Consider the following 24,380-nt stretch of genomic DNA (forward strand, 5'->3'; position numbering starts at 1 on the left):
CATAAGGCAAATCCACTATGGTGTGTAGACCACCAGCTGGCCTGCCATTCAGTTTCACTTTCCCAGCAGCTTGAAGCAGGTTTTCTTTTTTTTAGCCTCAGCTGGGTTCTGCATAACCAGCTGCAAGGAAGGTGGGTATGTACCATGCAGAAACAGAGTGTGCCACCCCTGCCTCCTGCAGTCACCACTCTCTCCTAGGAACAAAAACAGTAGTGTGTGGCAGACAGTGCTCCCCCCTCCAAACCAAAAACCGGGCAGCATCAAACACCCCCCCCGTCAACCAAGGAACAAAAAGTCCAAACCAATCTGTTATGATTGGCAGGAGGCCTTAGTGAGCACAAAGATGTGCCTGAAGGCCTTGTGAGGCACCACACACTAGAATTATTCCCTCTCCTTCAGACGTACCATGAGATAATTCCCCATCATCCCCAAGACCTCCACAGACAGACAGCAGCATGTGAGGCACCTGGCTGCTTTCTGAAGGCTCCGAGAGATTATCTGCGCTGTTGTCAACAGTAGTAGCACCGCCACCATGCAGGTGCTCAGAAGAGAAGCTGCCAGGGTCAGATTGTACTTGGCCACTCAGCTCAGCATCACTGACAACAGAAGAACAAAGCATCGATACCATGCAGGCCACTCAGTTACTACATTTCTTTCAATAATTGAACAAAAGTGAGAAAGGAGAAGGCAGCAGGATCCTGGTATTTTAGGAAGTTCTCCCTGGTTTTAATTATCTGGTCGGTAATATTAAGGTTCATTCTTATTTCAGAATGTTGCAGTTACACTCAAGCGCACAGCTTTCTCAAGAGCTGTCAAGCCACCAACTCAAGAGAGCCACTTTGACTGACACGGGTGGTGCTGCGTCTGTGGGCGCTCCCATTTCAGCCCAGGTATCACACGGGCTTCTGCGCACGTGATACATTCCAACATCATGCGGATGCTGCTTATATGGTATGTAATCACATAATCACAGGGTGGATAAACATCCAATTAAAATATATATAAATATTACTCTTGAAAAAAAAGAAATGCAAATGCCATGTTTCCCTTAAAGAATAATTTGGCAAATATTAAATGATCAGAATATAAACTTGTTGGTAAAGAGCTGGTTTGCTCATAATGCTAAATCATGGTTTAGCAATATGTGCATGGGCACTGGGGTTCTGCCTTCTCCCTTCCTCTTCCCTCTTGCAGCACAGCCATGAGGAGACTGGAAACATTTGCTGCAGTTTGTCATGATGTCCAAAGTGTTGGGATACTGCCAGGGAGACAAAGTCCATCATGGCCCCACAAGTCACCTCCGGACGATCCATCGATCTCCCGTAGATACAGTATCAGCAATTAGTGACACGAGCTCCAGAAATAGCCTGCCACATTCCAGAACTCATGCACGCTCTATCAGCAGATAATGCACAGCGAAAGACGCACTCAGGAGAGCATTATTTACAAGTTTTATTCAGCGTTGATCAGAACAAAGAAAACATGACTGTCAGCTTCAGTGTCTCTGACACAGAGAGAGCGAAAGCAAAGACACAACAGAAACATCCTGTGAAACAGGAAATACGCAGGCTGTGTGACTGCTCCCTTTTAAGGTGGAACAGAAATATCCTAACACAAAGCAGGGCAAACTACAATAGGTTTTTAACTATGGTTTGTCCAAACAAGCTAGGACAGGGGTCGGCAAACTTTTCTCTCTCTCCCCCTCTCTCCCCCAGCCCTTCCTCTCCCCCTGCTTTCCTACCTCCTCTGCCACTCTGCCTGCCGTTGGGAGCTGGCAGTGGTGGCGGCACCTCTCCTTTCCGAGCCAGCTTTCCCGAGTGCCAGGCTCCAGCCAAAGCCCCATGATGCACCTGTCACGATGCCCACAGCGTGGCCATGGACAGAGAGGCCGGCAGGCGGGTGGCAAGTCTGGGCTGCGCCTCAGCGCGTGGGCAGCGAGGCTTTGGATTGGCTGGCTGCTGGCACCAATCAAAGCCCAGCTCCCTTCCTCTGCAGGGCGGGGAGAAGCCAGGAGGAGGGAGGGAGGAGGGAGGAGGTGCTGCTGCAGTGGGGGGGGGGGGTGGAGGGGAAGAAATGGCACCCAAAAAAATTTGCAAAAAAAAATGGCACAGCCCGAACGATCCAAGCAGCGATTCCAGGACTGTACGCGGGCCAGATCCAGAGGGCAATTGGGCCTGTTCTGGCCCGTGGACCTTAGTTTGCTGACCCCTAAGCTAGGATCATTAATGTTTTTTAAAAAAATAATTACATCCATGAGTTGGCACAAGACATTGTGCTACCTGAGTTAGGCGGGCCTCCCCTCCACCATAGTTTAGACCCCACATGTAAGCTGCTTTTGCCTCATGGCTTCCTGAGCTTGTTCTAAGAAAAGGGCCTTTCCTCAGAGGGAGCCACAGAGATAAGGCAGCATGGGACAGCTCCAGCATCACAGCTTTTCTGCAATGGCAGGCAATAATGGTCACTTAAACCTTATGGCTCTCTGTGACTTATATTAGAGCTGACCCTCATGCAAATGAATACAAATTATTTTGCAAACTTTTTTTTATTTATTTAAGAAAGTTAAGACACCTTTTAAAGCATTTCCAAAATTGCTCAAGAGAGGATGCTTTCTACTTGGTCTGGACACTATCTAATAAAATGTCCAAGACAGATGCAGTAGAATATGTACATATTTAGTGCTGGTCATGTTTGGTGGAGTCTTCTTTCAATTTCCCAAGAGAATAGTTTTAAGATACGTTAATTTCATTAGGAACCATGGTGAAGAACATACAGAAATGAATACACCAACTCATGACAGCTTGATGATGCAATAGCTGTCAAGCATCTTGAAAACAGGCTTCTTCATACATCCTTGCATATACTACGCAAGAATTATTGAACGAATCATGCTTCATACCTTTTAGGGAAATAAAGTGCTATTTGATCTGCATCCAGGTTTGAGAGATCCTCCAAGTAAATATCTGTGGGTCCCAGATGAGAGCTTCTCCTCATGGAACCTGATCCAAAAAGAATTATCATTTCAATAAGAAGACTTTGCTCAACAGACATTTCTGCAATCATTCCCTCTAACAGCAGACTTCAGTGGTCAGAGCCTATCATTTAGGAACCAAAAGGGGTGGTTCAGAAATAAGTCAAGTGGTTTGTACATACTTCAGGGACTCCCTAGATATGAACAAAATTGTAAATTGAAAGAAATACTTTTTTAAAAAATCCACAAAACAAGTGAACGAGCCGTTGTCCAGTTTCTTCATTGTTTCCGTGGCTAGCTCAGTAGCAGCTTACAATATACTGGAGGTGAGCATTAAGGTTAAGGGAGGGAGGAGAAATGCACACCGTTGTTTTCCATTAAAAAAGCAAAAGTTCCCCTCCAGAACATTACACACAAAGAAAGCTATATGGTGGCAGAGTTAGTCCCAAGCTGTATTCAGTGATATAACACAGGGGGTGACAGTTTTAGGAGTAGGAACAACAACAACAAAAAGTCCTGTCTGTGAACTGCAGATAGAACTATGAATCTTTTGTTCCAGGTTGGAGCCATAAACAGAAACACTCTTTTAGGCGGGGTGGGGATAAGCTGCAACATTTTGTCGTAGCTCCCATTTTGCACACATTTTACATGTCTTCAAACTTGTCTTACCCCTTCTCTTCTCCTGTTTCAACTCTGGGCTGCTGCAGGGCTCTGGGTTTGTCAAACTAGCTTTCCTTAAGGATGGCGCTTCCACATCCAAAATTGGTTCAATAATCTCCTCAACTGATGCTATTCCTTCATTCTCTGCAGCAGTTGCTAGGACTTGCATATCACTTGAAAGGCCGGGAGTAGTTTGTAGAGCACTGCCAATGGGTTGAATGGAAGAACGGGTCTCTTCACTCACTGGGAGGCCATTTCCAGAAGGAAAGACAGGTGTCGGCCTAACTACAGGAGCGGCTGGAGAACACGATGCTTCATCAGAGTCTTCCATCTCAAGGTCACTTTCTGAGTCTGGTGTAATGGCAGTGAAGTGAGTCGTCTCACCTACAGGAATGGTTGCTGCTGGAGTAATGGCTGCTGTCATGGAGACACTTGCGGCAGACTTTGCTGCTTCTACTCTGTCAGATTTGCTCACCTTAAAGGAGGAGAAATGTCTTGAGTTTGGATCACAAAACAGCACAAAAAGAGGAAATGCAGGATTGTTTTCAGAGGCTAGATATGTGACTGAGGCTAGATAGAAATCTGTGATTTCTATGGCTTCCACAAGTGGGGGGGTAGGTGTGGGTGCACAAATGATTGGGATTTTTTGTTTGTAATAACAATAAAAAACAGTGTGCATAATCAATTTATGACATTTCAAAACAGATAACTCTTACTAGAACTCAAACAAAGGAGGACCCAAGAGCCACAGTGAAAGGAAAATGAGAAATTTATTCATCTCTAATAACCATCAGAAATAAGGGATTCCTGAGGAAGAATCATGTGGTTTGCAAAAAAACACACAGAATCACATATGCAGCCATTGTAAATGGTACCCTTTTGCTTAGATCACTTTGTAATAGAAGTCTTTTGAAGAATACCTCTCTTCCACTACAGATTACACATCAAAGTAAATACTGTATTCACAAAGCAGATGGGCCCAAAAGGCACTCAAAGCATCTAAATATTGTTTCTAGAGTAGGAATTACACTTTCCCAGTTTGGCAAGGGCAATTTAGTTAGAAATAATATCGCTAATGCTAAAAGTAGCATATGAAATACACAAAGTAGTGCACACCAGAGTTCCCTTTCGAACCACACTCACCTCAGGCAACCTTCCCCATGACCACTGCATGTGTGATTCAGAGCAAAGTGGCATTTCAGGATTTCGGATCTCCAACTCAGAGTCACTTTTCGGGGCTGATGCGCAGTTTGGAGGAAGGCTGTAAAAAGAACATAAAAGCAAACACTTTTTACTAGCTGTTGTGGAGAAGTCTACTGGGGCAAGCAGGGGCAGGGCATCAGGCAAAAGGAAAAAGGGCTTGGCCCAAGGCATTTCTCGTCCCAAGCAGTTCTCCTGACCTGAAACTCATCAGGATAACATAAGGAGAGCCAGCAGGATCAGGCCAACAGCCCAGCATCCTGCACTTGCAGTAGCTACAGGGCCATCTTTAACCTGGGGTGCCGAATGTGTACCGGTCCCTCTCGGTTGGCAGCAGTGAGAAGCAATGGAGTGAAAGTCCCCCCCCCCCCCCGTCGCTCTGTTACTCCGTAGCGTCAAATATTCCCAACGACTCAGGAAAGAAAAGCAGTTTTTCCTGCTGCGTCATTGTTACAAGTGAGCAATCCCCTCCCCAAAAAAAGCTCAACAAGTTTGAGTTCAATAAAAGTTAATAAGGGGGTGGCTAAACTAAATTTGGGACGCGGGTGGCGCTGTGGGTTAAACCACAGAGCCTAGGACTTGCCGATCAGAAGGTTGGCGATTCAAATCCCTGCGACGGGGTGAGCTCCCGTTGCTCGGTCCCAGCTCCTGCCAACCTAGCAGTTCGAAAGCACGTCAAAGTGCAAGTAGATAAATAGGTACCACTCCAGTGGGAAGGTAAACGGCGTTTCCGTGTGCTGCTCTGGTTTGCTAAAAGCGGCTTAGTCATGCTGGCCACATGACCCGGAAGCTGTATGCCGGCTCCCTGGGCCAATAAAGAGAGATGAATGCCGCAACCCCAGAGTCGGTCACGACTAGACCTAATGGTCAGGGGCCCCTTTACCTTTACCTTTTAAACTAAATTTGGGGGCACTGTGTGGATCTTTGCACCCCAGTGGCACATAAAGAAGGCCCTGAGTAGCTAACCATTACTGCCTTTGACCATGGCAGCATAGCATAGTCATTGTGGCTAGAGAGATGTATCCTCCTTGAATTTATCTAACCCTCTTTTAAAGCTATCCAAGTTGGTGGCCATCAGTACTTCTTGTGGGAGGGTATAACATTTGGACTCCCATGCTTCTGGCCAGGCTAATGGAATATCTCACTCTACCTCCAAACAGCTTTTTCACATGTGCTCAAGGGGCTGTATTAACACCTGGGCTTTTGGACCTTTCTTTTTTAAACAGTTTAGCCTTTGGCTCTCTGCTGCATCATATACTGACCTCTGTAGGGGAGCTAGCTCTCCATCAGAATAGGGATAAGCTTCTTTAGGTTGCAGAGCTCCAGCTCCTTCATTCTGAGTGTCAGTGAACGAGTAATACATTGTGTTGCTGGTAAGGAACATTACAAGGAAAATTAGGTACAATGACAAATAAATAGTTCTTAACTGAGTGCTGAAGTGTCTCCATAGGCCCTATTTGCATGGCTCTGTTTTACATTGACTTAGCATTACTCCCACGGCAGAATACAAACTCAGAGCATGTCATCTGCAAGTTTTTTGCATGTATTTCTTCTATGCAGCCATGACATGGGAAGTTCATGTTTTTGCTTTCAAGCCACATTTCCAGTCCTCCAAATAATTACAGTGGTACCTCGAGTTAAGTACTTAATTCATTCTGGAGGTCAGTTCTTAACCTGAAACTGTTCTTAACCTGAAGCACCATTTTAGCTAATGGGGCCTCCTGCTGCTGTTGCGCTGCCGCAGAACGATTTCTGTTCTCATCCTGAAGCAAAGTTCTTAACCTGAGGTACTATTTCTGGGTTTGCAGAGTCTGTAACCTGAAGTGTATGTAACCTGACATAGCACTGTATGGGGAATTTGGACAGACCTCTAAAACAAAACCACATAGCCTGTTATAGTTTCTTGACATTAATCTTGGATGATCACCCAGTATGTTCTGAGATACCATATGGGGAAATTCATCGGCATGGCAATGCGTAAACCACCTATGACTCTACAGTCTAAATGATGTCAAGAGAAAAGTAGGATGTGCTCAATTACTACTTTTTTCTACAAAGCAAACATAGCACATGATCAGTAGCCTAGAGAGTACCCTTACTGTTCTGACAAGCAAAATACAAACCAATTAGTCACACAGATATCCCAAGGAAAGACCCCGCAAATGTCGTAATCATTACACTGTAAAAAAGCTGTGTGTTTCCTTTTCTCTCAGCTTAAACTTCTAATAGGGCTATGAAGTTTGACAATTAAATTTAGAGTGTGCACACAATGTGTGATAATATACTGTACATTCAGCGCAGGGGACTTTTGATGGCATTGAACAAACACAGCATTATCCTCATGTTGTTCCTGTCCCATGCCATTTGTCAATCAAAGTGCATTCTTATATGGTTATAATCAGTGCTTTTTCCCCCCTTAAAAAATGTTTAGGAGTACTCTCATTTTCCTACTTATATTGAAATACTTCCCCTCAATGAGGCCAAACTTAGATTCACAAAATGTTTAGGGGTATGCGTACCCCCAGAAAAAAGCACTGCTTATAATCAATTTTGTGCTGAGAGAGCACTTTCTCAGGTTACCCCTTATATACTGGCATTGCAGGGCTGTGCCACTCCCTTTCACTGTAATTTCCTAAAAAAGATGCATCTGCCCCACCTGACCTCTGACTACTAAGGAGCTTTAAACAGTCGTCTAGCCCCAGTAAATGCTCTCCTGCCCAACCCCTGAACTCCCAGCAGCAAAGCAGCAAAACAACAAAATGTATTGCACAGCTGCAAAGCTGGTGCAAATACCAATGATGGCTGGCCTTTGCAGCAATTCAACACATGATGGCAATCCAAGTTTTGGTTACAACCTACTTACTTGGAAGTCAACAGCTTCCGCTTCTCCTCCAGAGATTTCTCACTTTCAGTCCCTCCTTCTTCTTCTTCTGAAGTGGAGTCTCCCAGTGACTCCCTCTTCTTTGGTTTCTTCTTGCGCCATCTTTTCTTGCGAAGGGCTGCTTCTGAGCCCAAGACGTCAGGGTTTCCATGCAAGCTGGACGATCTGGACACAGGCTCTGCATTTTTCTCCAGTGGGATGGGAGATGTGCACATGGAAGTGGGGATGCTCTCCTGGAACAAGGGGAGGGGCGCACACAAAAAGGCTCAACCTCTGACCCAAGTTAGGAGCTGATTAAACTATAAAGCAGAAACGGGGAACCTGTGACTCTCAATGTTGTAGAACTTCACTCCCCATCAACCCCAGTCAGAAGTGATGGGAGCTGTAGTTCAGCAGCATCTGGAGGGCCACAGGTTCCTTGTGGCTACTATAAAACCAGGCAAATCAATACCTAGAATGGCAAACGGAAGGAGAATGCACTGTGGCCTCTACAACTGGTCAGGAGTCAAAGGAATGCTGGGAGGTTGAAACTCCTCCCTCCCAGGAAACAATCATCACAGCAAGGGGAAGAACAGCCTGACTCCATGCCTCATCAGCCAATGAAAGAGCAGCTGCAGGGAGCCTTCTCCCCCACTCATCTCCACCAGAAAGAACATTTGGCTTTAATGGTATGATGCTCTGAGACTATGCAGTAGAAATGAAGAACACTCAGGACCCCATATATTGACTTGAGGAGTAAGGGCTATTGATGTGCATCTGCTATTGCAATCTCTTGTAATATACCTCGGGGATCATTTCATTGAATGCTAGGTATAAATCCATAGAAACAAACAAAGATAAACCTTGGATAAAATTGCAAATTTATGTGTTAGGGCTCATTCTGACTGTCTTTTGTGCTGTGCTTTCCAGTGCTTTTCCAAGCGCATGTCTGAACAAAGATCCATATAGTTAAAGCTATGGTTTTCCCAGTAGTGATGTATGGAAGTGAGAGCTGGACCATAAAGAAGGCTGATCGCCGAAGAATTGATGCTTTTGAATTATGGTGCTGGAGGAGACTCTTGAGAGTCCCATGGACAGCAAGAAGATCAAACCTATCCATTCTTAAAGAAACCAGCCCTGAGTGCTCACTGGAAGGACAGATCCTGAAGCTGAGGCTCCAGTACTTTGGCCACCACATGAGAATAGAAGACTCGCTCGAAAAGACCCTTATGTTGGGAAAGATTGAGGGCACAAGGAGAAGGGGACGACAGAGGACGAGATGGTTGGACAGTGTTCTCAAAGCTACCAGCATGAGTTTGACCAAACTGCGGGAGGCAGTGGAAGACAGGAGTGCCTGGCGCGCTCTGGTCCATGGGGTCGCGAAGAGTCGGACACGACTAAATGACTAAACAACAACAACAGCCTCTGAATTGGAACAAGTGTCAATCTGCAAAAACCCTGATTGTTCTGATTCAGTGGTAATCAGCAGGTTTTCCCAGGGAAAGATGTAAGGACAAAGACAAAAAAACAAAAAACAGCCCACTTAGACACAGACCTGGAAAGCACAATGCAAAAGAAAGACTGGATGAGCCCTCAGTGTCAAATGCAAAGGAGTATCAGGCTTTATGATCTATCTGGGAGACCAGTGCAGGAAGAATTTGGAGTCCCATTCCTTGCTTCATCCCAGGGATTGAGGTGCACAGGCTATTAAGACAGAATTGCTTCTCTCATTTGTTATGGTGAACTTTGGCATGATGGGAAGTTAGTGATAAAAAGGCAGGGGCATTTTAAGAAAGGCCCTTCCTTCCTTTTTTGGCCACTGTTGTAGGACCAAATTCTTGGACTACTATTACTGCCAGAGAGTGAAAAAACCCCAGGATATAGAAACAGGTAGTGAGGATAGCAAATGAATAGAGTGCAGAGAGAGGGGGAAAAGAGGATAACTTCAACTTTTTTCATGTATTCATTAGGGGACAATGAACATACATGGGGGTGGGTCATTGCTTGAAAGCTGCCCCTCCTAGTTTACATTGTTGGTAATGAACAGCCGAAAGACATCTATAAAATACTTTATCAGCTGCTCCACCTCTCTGAGTGAGCTTAGAAATACAGGAAGCCTACTATACAGTGCCACAAAGTCAGAATTCGGGACCCAGAAAATTTCAGCAGAGAATTATGATGGGCTTCAGAGCACGTTTCTCTGAGGATCCATTTAATAGATGAACTTTTTTCTCATGAACTTTTTCCCCTGAAGAGAAGCTCCTCTTTCATACAAAGCTTTGGACATCTATTGAAATGTGATCACTTCTTGTTGAATGAGCCAGAAGAAGTGCCTGGCAAAGTCTCAAAAGGCGGATAGAGTTGTCCGATTTCAAGAGAACAGGGCTTCAGAAAGTAGCTAAAACAGACAAAATATATCTAAAATGAGTAAATATATGCAGATGGTATTGATTTGCTATGCTCCAGAGAATCAGGGCCTTCTCAGTGCCAACTTCGCACACATTGTAGTGGTTTCGAGGAATAGAACAGAAAAACCCTGTTGCAGGAGGTTACCAAGATCACACCTGCAAATTTGCTTTCCCCCAAAATGTAATTTGTTAGAGGAATTGTAACTCTGATGGGTAAAGTTCCCAGGATCCTTTGCGGGAGGGAAAGCAGTGTGTTTTCAATGTGACCCAAGAAAGGGCCAAGCACTGGACTAGCAAAAAAAATTAAAAGCAAGACAAGAAATCCAGTGGATTATGGTCTGAGATATAGGTGGAATTTATCAGGAGGAATTTATCCAGATTGTTGAGAGGCATGGCCAAGGACTTGGGTAATCTTTTTGTCATATGGTGCTCTGTGTGAGGCAAAAAAACGACACCTCTAAATGGATCTTCTCAATTTTGTGCCCCCTCTGCTTGTTGCCCTGTGCAGGAAAACCGCCCGCACTACCCTAAAACTAGTGATGAGGACTTCAGGAGTGAGAAGGCAGGCAAAGGAGTATTGGGAAAACAACAAGCCTTCAGTGTAGTCTATTTGGAAGCTGAAAAGTTGAGGGGTAGTTTTTAATGTCTTTTCTAATGTTACTATCTTCCCACCTTGCGTTCCTCTGACTCCTGGACAAAAAAGGCTTCTCCATTGTCACCCAGCTTCATGTGCAGATTGACTGGCTCGCCATTAATTTCAATGTCAACCTAAAAAAAAGAAGGTTAATTGTTTTTAGCCTAGGAAGCAATCCCAGAAAAGTCAATGGTGAAGTGAACACAAAAAGCATTCTAACCGCTTTCCATATCTGGGACTTAGAGATGTATGAGGAATTTGATCTTTGTGAATTCCAAGACTAAACTGACCTCATCAGCATTGTGAGGAATACTTATCCCCTGCCTTTCACACTTCCAAAATATTCCAGTGCTTCAGCTCAAAAAACAATAAACCACACAGGGAACTTTATGCATTGGGATGACATGCAAATATAGTGCAGTTAATTAACAAACACATTCAAAATCATTTTAAAATGCACATTGTGAAAGACGATACAACAGAGAAATTTATTTGTATTTTGATAGATGTTGATGAACGTTTTCATTTTTCATTTCTAAAAATGAATTTTCATGCAGGTTATTCATAAACACATATTAGATTAGTGCATAAACAGCACAGCATGGAATTGTGTAATGTTACCTCACCAACTTTGCTATGAGTTACTGCTTTTTATAGCAAGAGAATAAAATTAAACCAGGCACTGCTTAGTTTATAATCTCAGTCGAAACACATGCACATGCAAATTCATAATTGTACATGCTAGACTTTTTCAGGCTAAGTGAAAGAAAAACAGTCCGGCCTGTTTCTTTTCTTTCTTTTTTAAAAATAAAAAAAGATCAGCCTGGCTGCAGGCCTGGTTTTACTGTGAGAACTTTGACACAGCACATTCCAGTGATATAATTCTAATTTAAATGGGGGCTTGCTTTCCAAATGAACAACTGCCTCTAGCGTCCAAGAAAGCACCTCATCTGTCCAAGCCATAAAACTAGCCTTTCTCCATCATGAACCCTCTTTAGCGGCCCATGCTTCCATTTTGTCCCCTACCCCCTACATTAACAGGACTTTGGTCACAGACAAGGGAGAAAATACACTTAGTCACATTTCCTTTCATAAATATTATGCTTCACTTAAACCCCATCGTCACCAATGAGCATAGCAGATTTGAAATTGCAGGAAGCCAGTGGAAAGGTTGAAGTACATGTTGTACCTCATTGTGTATATATATTTTTAAAAGGTCAGGAACAATGTGGCATGAGATAAAGCAACAAGCAAGCTCATCTCCCCACACAGCAGGCACATCTTTGCGCAATACGGATCACTTGGCTGCATTGTGCAGAACACAAGTCCAATTCAAAAATGGCCCTCAGCAGGATGCATGACAAGTACCCACCTCCGCTGTAAAACTGGTAATAAAATAAAATAATAATAATAATAATATAATTTATTATTTCTACCCCACCCATCTGGCTGGGTTTCCCCAGCCACTCTGGGTGGCTTTCAACAGAACATTAAAAACAGAATAAAACTTCAAACATTAAAAACTTCCCTAAAGAGGGCTGCCTTCAGACGTCTTCTAAAAGTCGGATAGTTGTTTATTTCCTTGACATCTGATGGGAGGGCATTCCACAGTGTGGGTGCCACTACCGAGAGGGCCCTCTGCCTGGTTCCCTGTAACCTCACTTCTCACAGTGAGGAAACCGCCAGAAGGCCCTTGGAGCTGGATCTCAGTGTCCGGGCAGAACAATAGGGGTGGAGACACTCCTTCAGGTATACTGGGCTGAGGCTGTTTAGGGCTTTAAAGGTCAGCACCAACACTTTGAATTGTGCTCGGAAATGTACTGGTTATGTTGTTTGAGCCAATGTGACCTTGGACCAGTGTGTTTCTAAATTGTGCTTTTGTGGCTTCCCATATGTCTCACAGGAGACGACTGGACAGGTAACAAATTTGGGCTCAAGGGTTAATGGAAGTTCAACTTTTCCTATTTGGCAGGCATGTTTAGAGAATTTTTAACCAATAGTCAATCTATAATGTGAGATAAGTCTGAAGTTCTGAATGGCACTTGAAAACTATGGCCCATTCATACAATCTTTTTAGCATGGCAGTACTGTACACAGATTACTAAATTTGCTCAAATGTCACAAGACCAGTAATCCATATGGTTTTGTGCTGAAAAGACTGTATGAATGGGCATCCCCCACACAAGTTACTCATTTTTTTATTTAGCAAAATAGTAAGTGATATATACATCTAAGTGGTTTGCAATGCTGTCTAAAATACACATTTAAAATACCAATAAAAAGCAAATATTTTAAAGAACTAAAAAAATACATACAAAATAAAATTAGTAATTTAAAAACACTCATGGCTGCTAAAATCACCTGCCTGGATAGCCTTGCTGGGACTAAAAAGTTGTTAGTAGATGCCAAAAACAAAATCAGCTTCCCAGCAATAATCCATAACCCATATCCTGCAACAATAAGGTTACTAAGCATAACGTTGTGACGTTGTGGTGGAATTTGGTAGTTTCCACATTTGACCTCCTTGATCTTCAAGCATATTAGTCCTTGTCAACACACATCAAGTGTCACTTACCACTTTCTCACTGGAATGCAGAACACGTAGCTTCCCAAAGCGCACATGGAAAGGTGAACAGAGGAAGGAGCCATCTGGTTGCCTCACCACAATGACATCAATGCAGCCTGTCAGGGTGGCTGGGTTCAGGCCCTTATACAGCTCCTTCACAGTGCCAAACACCGTTTCAGCGAGCTGCCCCACATAGTTCATTGTCCGAGACTACAAACAGAAAGAAGGAAGAGACAGATTTTTTAAATTTTTCGAATAATCATGTAATACAGGGTCCCCATCCCATGGATGCCTTGTTGTCTAGGAATGCTTCCACTGGTATCACTGGGCAGGTCCCACAGACTCCGAGCTTCCATTTTAAGAAAAAGAAGTAATGACTTATCCCCACTTACCCTTCCTCTCCTCTTTCCAGGCACGGTCCACACTTCAAAGGTCTGTGTCTGTGCACCCTTTCCTTGGGAGGTCTCCTTGTGAAAACCTGCTCTTTAAAGCTCAATCAGAGCAAACGGCAATTTGTGGAAAACCTGAATAGACATTTGCTCTGAATGAGCAATAGAGAGAGGGTTTTTGCAGGGAAAATTCTTGGGCAAAAACAATGCCCTTGGACACAGAGCGTTTCAGTGCAGACCTCTGCCAGGAAAGAGCGAGGCAGAAGATAAGTGTGGATACGCCCTTTGTCTCTAGCCTCCTAGAAAGAAAGCTACGGGGCAAAATGTGCACATACCTTCTAACCAGTTTATCTGACATAAGAGTGACAGTGATGTGTATTTTTCCTGGTACTAAGGAATGCTCCCTGTTATTAGACAGTAACACCATCACAGAGAGAGCGGGAGAGCGAGAGGGAGGGGATGAGAATAATCTGTATTCTGTAATCTCCCACAATCGGGGCATAACTGACTTCCTATGGCAAGGATGAAGTTGTCAGGGATAGTTGCCTCTCTAATTTTGCTATGCTGTGCTCTCCATAACAGCCAATTTTGGGTTATGCTTTATCCCCATTGCAGCCATTTTAGGACCGGCACCCCCAGCACTCTTCCAAAATTCAAAATGTACCCATAGGTCCAAAAAGGTCAGCAACTTTTAGTATATGGCACCTTGAATCCAAAGGAGGTGTTATGCCATTTCTGGACTACTTTGTGTTGTATATGTTACTATCTGTTCTGAGAAGGATCTGGAAGTTCAGCCACGTCCCAGCTCTAATTTTATAAGGTTTGCAGTGTGGGCAGTTACCACTTGGCAAACAGTCATCTATAGTCAGCCATTGTGATATGACTCCTGAAGCCTAAGGACACCACCAATGAAAGCAGACATATTAGGCTTTCCTGCTTCCTAAACTCATTCTACGGAATGCATGATGGATGATTTTACACATCGGAAGTTACTGATTCCAGGGTTCTGTGTCACCCAAGATAACTAGGAGATTCAGCTGGTAAGAAGGATATCATCAGTGACATATGAATAATGGCTTCCTGAAAACAAGAGGTTGCAAATGCCATGGAGCCAACAGATACATGACTATAATAGAGAAACCAAATAGTTTCCCCTAAGCCATCTTCCCGGACAGGCTAGTTTTCCATTTTAAGAGCCACTGGGTGTGTAGAGAGGTTTAAATCCAGTTGGGCCACACCTGCTGGGTAGAATGACTAGCTGAACAATATAACACAACACTATGGCCAATAACAATGGCACTAAACACTATTTATAGACTAATACAAATGATCAGGGTAGAATGACTAGGTAGGAGAACATCTAAGCACCCGCTCTTACTCAATTCTCCCATGCAAGTATCTCCCACAAACATTTTGATGTTAAGAGGCAAACTCAAGTTTCGGAATCTTGTGCTTCCCTTGTAATGTCTAGTTCTGCTTTCAGGATACAGAACCAGCAAGTGGGATAGAAATAATACACGTGTCCCTAACTAATATTCCTAGGTGTCTCTGAAGCATTGCAATGGAAAGAGACAGAATTAGAACCACTTCTGTGGGCCCTTTGCTCCCTAAGGAGAATCAGCATGCCTGCTACTCAGCAAAGTGAAGATTCATTGGCTAGGGGTAGTGGACTGATGTACCTATGCTAGCTTCTATTTTCTGCCTAGATCCAATGCCCTATCTCTAAGCATGAGATTTTTAACAGACACCCCAGAAATGAACATTCAGCAACTGTTTCGCCAGCCAATTAATTATATGGGTTTTAGCTGATAAATCAGTTTTATTGATGAAATTTACATATAGGTAAAACATTGGTTCTGAAGCAGCACAATTTGATTTTAGAGGATGCACACAAATGTCATAGCAGGTATAGCAGGAAAAGGCATGTCTGCCTATGCAAGAGAAACGGGAAATGCCCTTTGGCCTTCTATTTTTTTATGTTTGTAAAATTTTAATCAAGGGCACCTTTCTAGTCAATTAAATTTTATATATATATATTAATCCATTCAATTCAACCAATGTGGCAGCATTGCTCATTAGCTGAGTTTTCATCCTTGACATCCGAGAAATTAAGATCAGGAACATACAGAATACTTGAAGAAACTTGCACCTCGGCAGAGCGAGCAATTCCAGTGTTGATCAGTGTTACAACTTTGTTTTTTATATGAGTCACCCGGTGTGCACTCGCGTTATTCATGGGAAAGGCTTTGAACCATGTAATTAAGTCATGAGGAGTTATTAAGAAGACTTCAGATGTCTATAGTAACCATGCATTGATGCCCCTTGGCTGTGCCAGTACACTACACACCTATGCAAATTAAGTAATCATGATGCACTTTTCTTACACTGAAGATGTCATTACAAGCTTATTTTACATAAAACACATAATGGACAGCATAGGCAGAAGCCTTAGTCGTTATTACAGTCTATAGCAAAATGGACAAAGAACTGCTTTGACCTTGACTGTATGTGGAACAAGTGGAAGAGCTATGGGGCAGGAAAATATGCGGCATCCTCCATGGGGCTCCCTGTAGAATCAGGAGTAAGTCAGCCCACCACCACTCTTACTCCTAACACCCATTACACAGGAAACATAATGCTCTCTCTGATATGAGCAGCCATCTACAACAATTTAATTTCATCTAAAAATGAATGGGGGAACTAGTGAAGAGAGATGGTAGCATAAAAGTCACTGGTACATAGGAAGTTGCCCACAAATGGAACCAGAGACTTACCACTGCCAATTCATGCGGAAACATTAAGGTAAACCACCACTCCCAATTAATAGGTAATAAGATGTACAATTAAAATAATAATCCAGTGCTAAAATAAGGCATCATGTAGGAATAGAATCATCTTGGCAACTGATTTAATAACTCAACATCCAATCGCAGTTCAAAAATACTTCAGTTATCCTTCAGTGTGTGAAATGGCTTACTTTCTTTTTGGTATGAAGTGGCCGCATGGAATTATTTCATAGGAACTGGCACAGTCAAATTAAGCGTAGTGCTACTTGTACATCAAAGATGCAATATTCATCTTCATTCAAATCCTTGGGTCTCAGGTCACCCACTTGCGCACACAACCTTTTCCTCACGATGAGATATACTACAACAAAGCAGCCATTAAAGGCGTGATAACACAGAGCAAGTCAAGACCATTTGCCCAAAGGCTGAATAGTTACCTACCAGGGATGCTGGAGCAGCGCATTTCCTGCATTGTGGAAAACTAGATGACCTTTGAGGTTTCCTTCAACTCTGCGATTCTATGACTGATTCTCAAGGATGTCATCTGGCAGCAGTTTATTCCCCCAACAGTTACTAATGGACACCAAGGTCCTGACATTTCCATTTCTTATTAAAGAGCCTCATGGAAAGCAAACTCTAAATAATGTCTCTGTGTGTTTCTGCCCCTTTTGTGAGTTCATCTTTTTCAAATGGCTCTCACTTGACAATCTATAAATGGTCACTGGGGAGGAAGTAACATCACAGGGACTTGATTTATTTGGTACACAATGTCATTTAGCAGTGCTCATTTAGACTTTTCAACCCTGCAACATTCCATAAAAGAAAATAAGAACAAGTGTGTATTTTGTAACATCCTGTGTGCTGTGCTCATTTGTTCAGCCACAGTCAGCAATGTATTGATGTAAGGAAAAAGAGGGTATTTGTTACCCACATTGTCCCACAATATTTAAAAATGAACACTGCTCCATTACACTACATAGAGCCTGGGTCTGATGTCCAAAGTGTTTTGAAATGGTCAAGAAGAAATTGGGATTGTGCCTGTCATGGGCGTGACCAGGATTTCTGTTGGGGGGGCGCAGAACCTCAGTTTGCTATGTATTTCTATTGATTGGTGGGCAACAGCCCCCCCCCGCCCTGCCTTGGCTATGCCCATGGTGCCCAATTGCTCCATCCCTGACCTCCATTTTTGTGCAGGAGCTTACATGAGTGCTAACACAAAGTGCTGGGCACATGACTTGTGTCCTGAAAAAATACAGAGTGTTCTAGTGTTACCCTAAATGCGTGTCTCAAGAAGTAAGATACACAGGAGTCCAACCAAGCTCAGTGGGGCTTACTTGGGAGGGTCGAGAGAACCCCTGGACAGAATTCGGGGGGAGAAGAGGCGGTCATTCTATCAGCCAAATGCTTCCACTTGGGGATCTTTCTCCTTAATGCTACCATGAATTAAGTATATGCAGCACTTCAGAATGCAATAGCCACAGCAAGCAGAATACAAAAAGACACCCTCCAGCAGCAAAACTTTTGTATCCTTAAAAAACACCATTTACCTACAACAGTGATCCGCTGTTGGGAAAAGAATGCGCCACTGCAACTATTATACAATTACTGTATGTGAACACACACACAAAATCCATGAACCCATGGAAATGCCCACAGCCATATGAAGAGCATCTCAAACACACACACACACACACACACACACACACACACACCGCAAAGTAAGCTGCTTCTTACCCAGCAAATTTGGGGCAGTTTCACATTGCCTCCCTCCCTAGAAAGAAACCCACCTCTGCTGAGCAATTTGAGAGAGCTGATCTTGCTCCCAAGCATCTCATAAGGCCGTCTGGAATCTACACTGAGCCAAACTGAGCCAGCATGAGGACCAGGCTTCTCTTTCTAAGCAGACAGCAGAAGAGCTGCAGGTGTTTACCTTTCCTATCCTGCAAATATCAAGGATAAAGTGATTCCTAGAGAGGCAGGGGGAAGGGGCCCTGGCTGACTCTGGAAACTTCATTGCCTCTGTCAGCTCCATGCTGTTCAGAGCCGAGAGAAGGTCATGAGACAGTCCCCTTGCCACAGTAACCTGCTGAGCTGAGCATTCTTTGGTGCAATTTAATTGGCAGCTATGCAGGCAAGCTCACAGCCCATAGCACAGAAACTGTTAGAGCTCCCCTCTCTGTCCTCAACAGTTATGCTCACCTAAAGTCTTGAGGGCAGCTTTGGAAAGCATTCATAAATAGTGTGCATGTGCGCAATTGTGTAAAATCACACATGTTACTACATTGTTGTGGGCAGGGTCCTTGGTTATAAGCAACTGCAGGACAAGCAAAAGTCAGCAGCAGGGGCTCTTTTCTTAGATCTCCATGCTGGACAAAGCCATCAGAGGCCTGCAGTTTGCACCCATAAAGAAAGCAACATGCATTTGTGGCAGAACGGTATATTTGTGAACTTCCAGCAGAGTACTCTAGAACAGTCATCTTCAACCTTTTCAGATCCAGGGCCCACTTTTAACCCAAACATGTATTTGAGGAACCATTTCTTAATCTTTTATCATATAATTGCATGGTGGTCATGCTCCTGTTGTGACCCAGTTTAAGAGACACAGCTACAGTGGCCAGCTGAGAGGCTGGCAAGCTTAGCTGCAGGTTCAAGTTCAGCCATAGGTAGATCCCAGGCCTGGGGTTGTGGGAAGACTGTCAAATGACAGGATCCAACACCAAGAGCTAAAAGGTAGAGGGTATACTCTTAAACCCGGGGCTGGTTGCCAATCTGATGCTCTCCAGATGTTGTTAGACTGAAATTCCCATCATTCCTGGCCATTGGCTGGAGATTATGGGAGTTGGAGTACAACATCATCTAGAAGACACCCCAATGAGCTACCCCACTCTTAAAAAATGGTAGTGGTTCATTAGAGCAGAACACAGGAGAAGAGACTGTAGGCCTTCTGTTACTATAGGATAGAAAGTGGTAGGAGTCAGAATAACAGGTCCCAAGGCCCACTGTAATTTCTCGAGAAAGCCACCTCAACCTTCTGCATTTCTGACTTTTTATACAGGCAGCTGATGATGTTGTCATGAGCTCATCAGTGACTATAGTTCTGTATCAACCTTTAGATAAAACAGGAAAGGAATGCTTCCAGTGAGCCAGAGCTATGAAGTCAGTGAATCACATTAATAAATGATCCGCCTTCAGAGTCATGGAGTCTCGTGGAAGTCGGACTTTAGAACTCTACCCAGGCTTGAAAACTTTAGCTATATAAAAGGCTCAAAAGGAGGCCTAAATTTTGATAGGACCAGCAAGTGTCTTACCTGGCTATGAAATCTTACTAAGAGAAAGTTACATCTGTATGAGGGCATTCTAGACACATTGTAAGGTCTATCAGAAAAGTGTAAAAACTTATCTGAAGGCCTGTAAAGCCTACTGGGAGGAGGAGTTTGAACTTGATATCCTGCCTTTCACCCCCCCTTAAGGAGTCTCAAAGCGGCTAACAATCTCCTTTCCCTTCCTCCCCCACAACAAACACTCTGTGAGGTGAGTGGGGCTGAGAGACTTCAGAGAAGTGTGACTAGCCCAAGGTCACCCAGCAGCTGCATGTGGAGGAGCAGGGAAGCAAACCTGGTTCACCAGATTACGAGTCCACTGCTCTTAACTACTACACCACACTGGCTCCCAAACAACCACCAGAAAGAAAGGCTGGCATGAAACTGCAAAGTTTTTTTAAAAAATGTACAAGCAAGAATACACACCAATTGGCTACTTCTTCATTATTTTAAGGTAAGAGAGCAGAAACAAACTCCCAAGCCTCCCACAGTGGGTGTTGCAACAAAAAGGCCCTGGACCAATTACCCTGCAATTTGGTATGTTTAAACCACTTTGAAGGGGCTCCTGTGCCCATAAATTTCATCTACTTTGGCCAAAAGGAGAAAAGGATATAACCTTTTTTAGATTTCCTGTTATACTGAATAGGGAAACACAGTGGTTTTATTTTATATAGAGTTACACAGGAGCTGAATTGCAGATCAAAGGGATAACACACAGAGTGACTCAAACAGGCTGCAAATGCACAGATAAACACACCTAGTATTTATCTCAGACTTGAGCACACTGAAACTTTACATTCATTGGAGCACACACTTTTCAGAGGTAATACCCAGGGCTCCAAATTTTAAAATTACCTGGTAGAAGAGGCCAATAATTCAAATTCCTGAAAGCTGTTTGCAACAACACTCATAAGGGAACTTCAAATCCACAGTGGTCATTGCTGCTTTCTAGTACAGCTCCACCAGAGAAGGCTTTCCCGGCTATTGCACCTCCATGCAGTAAAGGGAGAGACAGACACACCAGCTGGGTTTCTGTCTGTCATTAGTAATTAAAGGCACAAGTGCCCTGCCAGAAAACAAAGCAGGAACTCTAAAGCCAGTCCCTGCTAACAAGAAATTCAGCCGAGGCTTGTTCTCCCTTCCTGAACTGCTAAGTAGGCCAGGATGGCAAAGAAAGCATCCTGTACCCTTATCAGTGTCAATGCTGTGAAAGCCTTCTCTGGTGGAGCTGTACTAGAAAGCAGCAATGACCACTGTGGATTTGAAGTTCCCTTATGAGGGAACTTCATTATTTTCTTTATCCACACACTAAGTACCTGCAGGACAGCCACATGGAAAACAAAGCATTCTTCTCCCCAGTACACTGAGCAGAACAACCACATTTTGTCATGATCATGCACCAGTATTTCTAAACTGATCAGCCCTTTCTGCAGTCGAGTACTTCACTCCTAGGCTACTGCTGTCCTTTGCATTTGCCACCCATCTTTCCTTCACCTGGTGACTGGCACACCTTAGAAAGAAGCTCTACTCCGATCTCCCTATCTCCACCTACAACTTATTAAATTGGGTTTCCGTACATGCTCGGTGTATTTGACTCAGTTCTCCAACATTGCTCATAGGACATCTGTAGCAACTTCACACACCACCCAACAGCTGAGTGGTAACAACACAGCAGGTAGAAACATGCAATGTTTATCTGCTGTCTTTCAACAACTCCCGCGGAAATGAGGCTGGCCTGTCTCACTGGTAATCTATCAAGCCAGGTGCAGGCCACAAGGAGCTTAACAGCCTTTCTGATTTTGCTGACTGGCCATAGCACAAGAACAGGCTAGCTGTCAGGTAGTCGGCAAGCAACAATGCATAGCTTGTGCGCTGCTTGGTGAAGGGCGATAGGTCACTCATCGAGCATCTGCTTTGATTGCAGAAAGGTGCCAACTTCAACCCCTAGCAACTTAACTTAGAGCTGGGAGACATCCCATCTGAATCTCTGGAGGGCTGCTGTCAGTGTAGGCCATATTGAATTAGACCAAGGATAGCCAATGTGGTGCCTGCCATATGTTGGTCTCGGCAGTATGGCCAATGGTCAGGATTAATGGGAGGTCCACCACACCTGGATGACATTATATTGGCTACACCTGAGCTAGATGGACCAGTGGTCAGATTTCCTATGTTCCTATATTTGGATTCATGTGTTGCAAGATGTGAACAGACCTTCATTAAGGGATGCCATACAGTTGTATTAGAAATTGCCCCATAAACTGCTTGTTACTCCCATATAAAACAGTCATAATATTGCTATAGATGGTTATATGCTGAAATAGGTGTACAACATTGTGATTTTTATTCTAATAATAAAGTGAATTGTTCCCTTTAATATTGTCTGAAAACAATTATAAGAAGAGGGCTGCAGCTGAGACCCTGGGAGGCATTAAAGTAATACAATGACTAGTGCAAGAGGATTTCCCCATCTTCTTCTGCCCATTACCAAATCTGCTCCAAAGGGTCGGAGCAATCACCAGACCAGATTTAGGGGGTACATGGGGAGGAAGATGGAGAATGCTACGCCACACAAGGAAAAAAGCTTTTTACTGCATTCGCCTTAGTACTACGTTGAATACAGCACCATACATTTAAAGTACATGACTTCCCCCAGACAATCCTGGGATATGTAGTTTGTTCACTGTGCTGGGAATTGTAGCCCTGAACAGGTAAAGCCAAAGTTGTCAACCTGGATAGCAGAAGTGCTTTTTCTGAAGGGAGGCGGTGCCTAGGCACAGCTGAAGCTGACATTAATATTGCACGAAGGAAACATAAGAGGATGCAGCCAGAAAGGCAGCTTCAGGTCAGGACTGGAGCTAAAGGCAAGCCAACAAGGTTTAGATGCGATACAGAAATTTAGTTCTTCCCACAGACCAGAGCAGCAGACAGAGGAGCACCAGGGAAAGGATTAACAGGATTCTACGAAAGGACAGTACATAAAGACAACTTTATTTTTATATTTATATTTCACCCTTTCTCCAAGGAGCACGGGGCAGGCTTAAATGGTCCTTCTGTTCTCCATCCATTTTATTTTCACAACCACCTCGTGAGGCTGGTTAAACTAAGACAGTAAGCTGAAATTCCTTTGGCCATACAGATCTTTAGCCCTACTGAATTTATCCCCCACCATAAAAACCTCAGCTTGCTGTCCAATTTGCAAGCTTTACTCCATCTATGCTATACACATAAAGAAAAAGAAAACATCAAGCAAACAGAACTGTTTCCTCATTGTCCAATATGCCAGACAGTTCAGTGAGATACTTCCTGCACACCAAAATCCCCCACCCCAGGCTGTGTGCCACAATCTTCAAACTGCAATCCTATACTCACTTACCTGGAAGTAAGATCCTCTGAACTCAACAGGTCTTGTTTCTGAGTAGGCATTATAGGAGTCCACTGTCTGACTGTTTCCAAACAAAGCACTACTTGCTTACATTCTCTGCCATAACAGCTCCCCAAATGTACACACACAACAAGGATAGTTTTCCTCGGTATACTTGCCAGCCAGCTTGCATTACCTGGATAGGACCTTCAACCTGACTTCAGTGGTTCTTGGACTTTGAAATGAGAGCAGTCTCAAGATTCCAACAGGTTGCTACCTACAGACACATCTTTTCTGTGCTCCACCTACTTACCTGGTGCTTCCTGTTTTCCTCACACCTGAATGAGGGGAGGAGTCTGTATAACAAGCATTACCAGGTTACTGCGGGCTGAGCCTATGGGGACATCAGAAATCTCTCCTGGGCTTCCTTGTATTAAGCAGCAGATGAGTGTTTGAGCTGCAGGTATTTGACAGTTCAGCCTCTCTCTCTCTCACCGGCTTATCAGACCTGACAGATTGCCACTAATTAGCAACAAGGAGCCCCCTGCTGTTTGATTGATCATTCATTTTGCAGGCAATGGATTTTGCTATGTGATTTCCAAGAGCTGGATTTTCAAGCGGCTTAAGATTTTGCAGAACGACAGAAGTTGGACTCACTTGACTGTGAATGTTTTCGTGGAAGGACTAATTCCGTGTGAGTGTTGCAAGCAAGGTTTAAAAGCTCGGGATTGTGTTCAACTGGGCAACAGTGTGTGTCTCCTGTTGTGTTGCAAGGAAAGAGTATGGACCTATGCTCTTGTAAAGTGAAAGTGCTGAGAATGAGGGTTGCGTTTTGAGCACACGATACATTTAAAGCACATATCTACCCCCTCCCCTAATCCTAGGAACTGTAGTTTATTAAGGGTGCTGGGAATTGTAGCTGTGTGATGGGGAAAGTATAGTTCCCAGGATTCCTTTTGGGGGGAATGTTTCTTTAAATGTCTTTTGTGCATGCAGTTTGAAACAGAGAAATTAAGGAGGTGAAGCTTTTAAACCCATTTAGCACTATCTCAGAAAAAGCTCTACTAAGCATTAAGATAGTTCCATCTGTCTGTCAGTAAAACAGATTGCCTTGGAAGGCAAAGATGTTTTAAAAGATGTTTCTAAACAGAAGCTGGACAGCCACCTATCGGGGATGCTGTAGTTATTGTAGATTCCTGCAATAAGCAGGGATTTGGACTACCAGATG

The 24,380-nt window shown here is 43.7% G+C and overlaps 1 protein-coding gene across 3 annotated transcripts in view; it reads right to left on the reverse strand.

Moving 5' to 3' along the window:
* The window catches only part of LPIN3 (lipin 3), a 35,835-nt gene extending 12,334 nt beyond the window's left edge, over window positions 1-23,501 (reverse strand). The window contains exons 1-9 of one of the 3 annotated variants that reach the window (XM_081009217.1): window positions 23,349-23,501; window positions 13,306-13,506; window positions 10,769-10,864; window positions 7,692-7,942; window positions 6,091-6,198; window positions 4,772-4,889; window positions 3,638-4,103; window positions 2,897-2,996; window positions 406-596 (exon numbers count right to left, since the gene is read on the reverse strand). In XM_081009217.1, coding sequence (XP_080865343.1) covers window positions 406-596; window positions 2,897-2,996; window positions 3,638-4,103; window positions 4,772-4,889; window positions 6,091-6,198; window positions 7,692-7,942; window positions 10,769-10,864; window positions 13,306-13,497 — 1,522 coding nt within the window. In that variant the 5' untranslated portion in view covers window positions 13,498-13,506; window positions 23,349-23,501. Of the gene's footprint in view, window positions 1-405; window positions 597-2,896; window positions 2,997-3,637; window positions 4,104-4,771; window positions 4,890-6,090; window positions 6,199-7,691; window positions 7,943-10,768; window positions 10,865-13,305; window positions 13,507-23,164; window positions 23,323-23,348 lie in introns of those variants that run through there. The other 2 variants (XM_081009218.1, XM_081009219.1) reach the window with 2 other exon arrangements.
* Window positions 23,502-24,380: the final 879 nt, after the last annotated feature.

The sequence above is a fragment of the Podarcis pityusensis genome, assembly GCF_964106645.2.
Source record: "Podarcis pityusensis genome assembly, chromosome: 6".
Classification (NCBI taxonomy): domain Eukaryota; kingdom Metazoa; phylum Chordata; class Lepidosauria; order Squamata; family Lacertidae; genus Podarcis; species Podarcis pityusensis.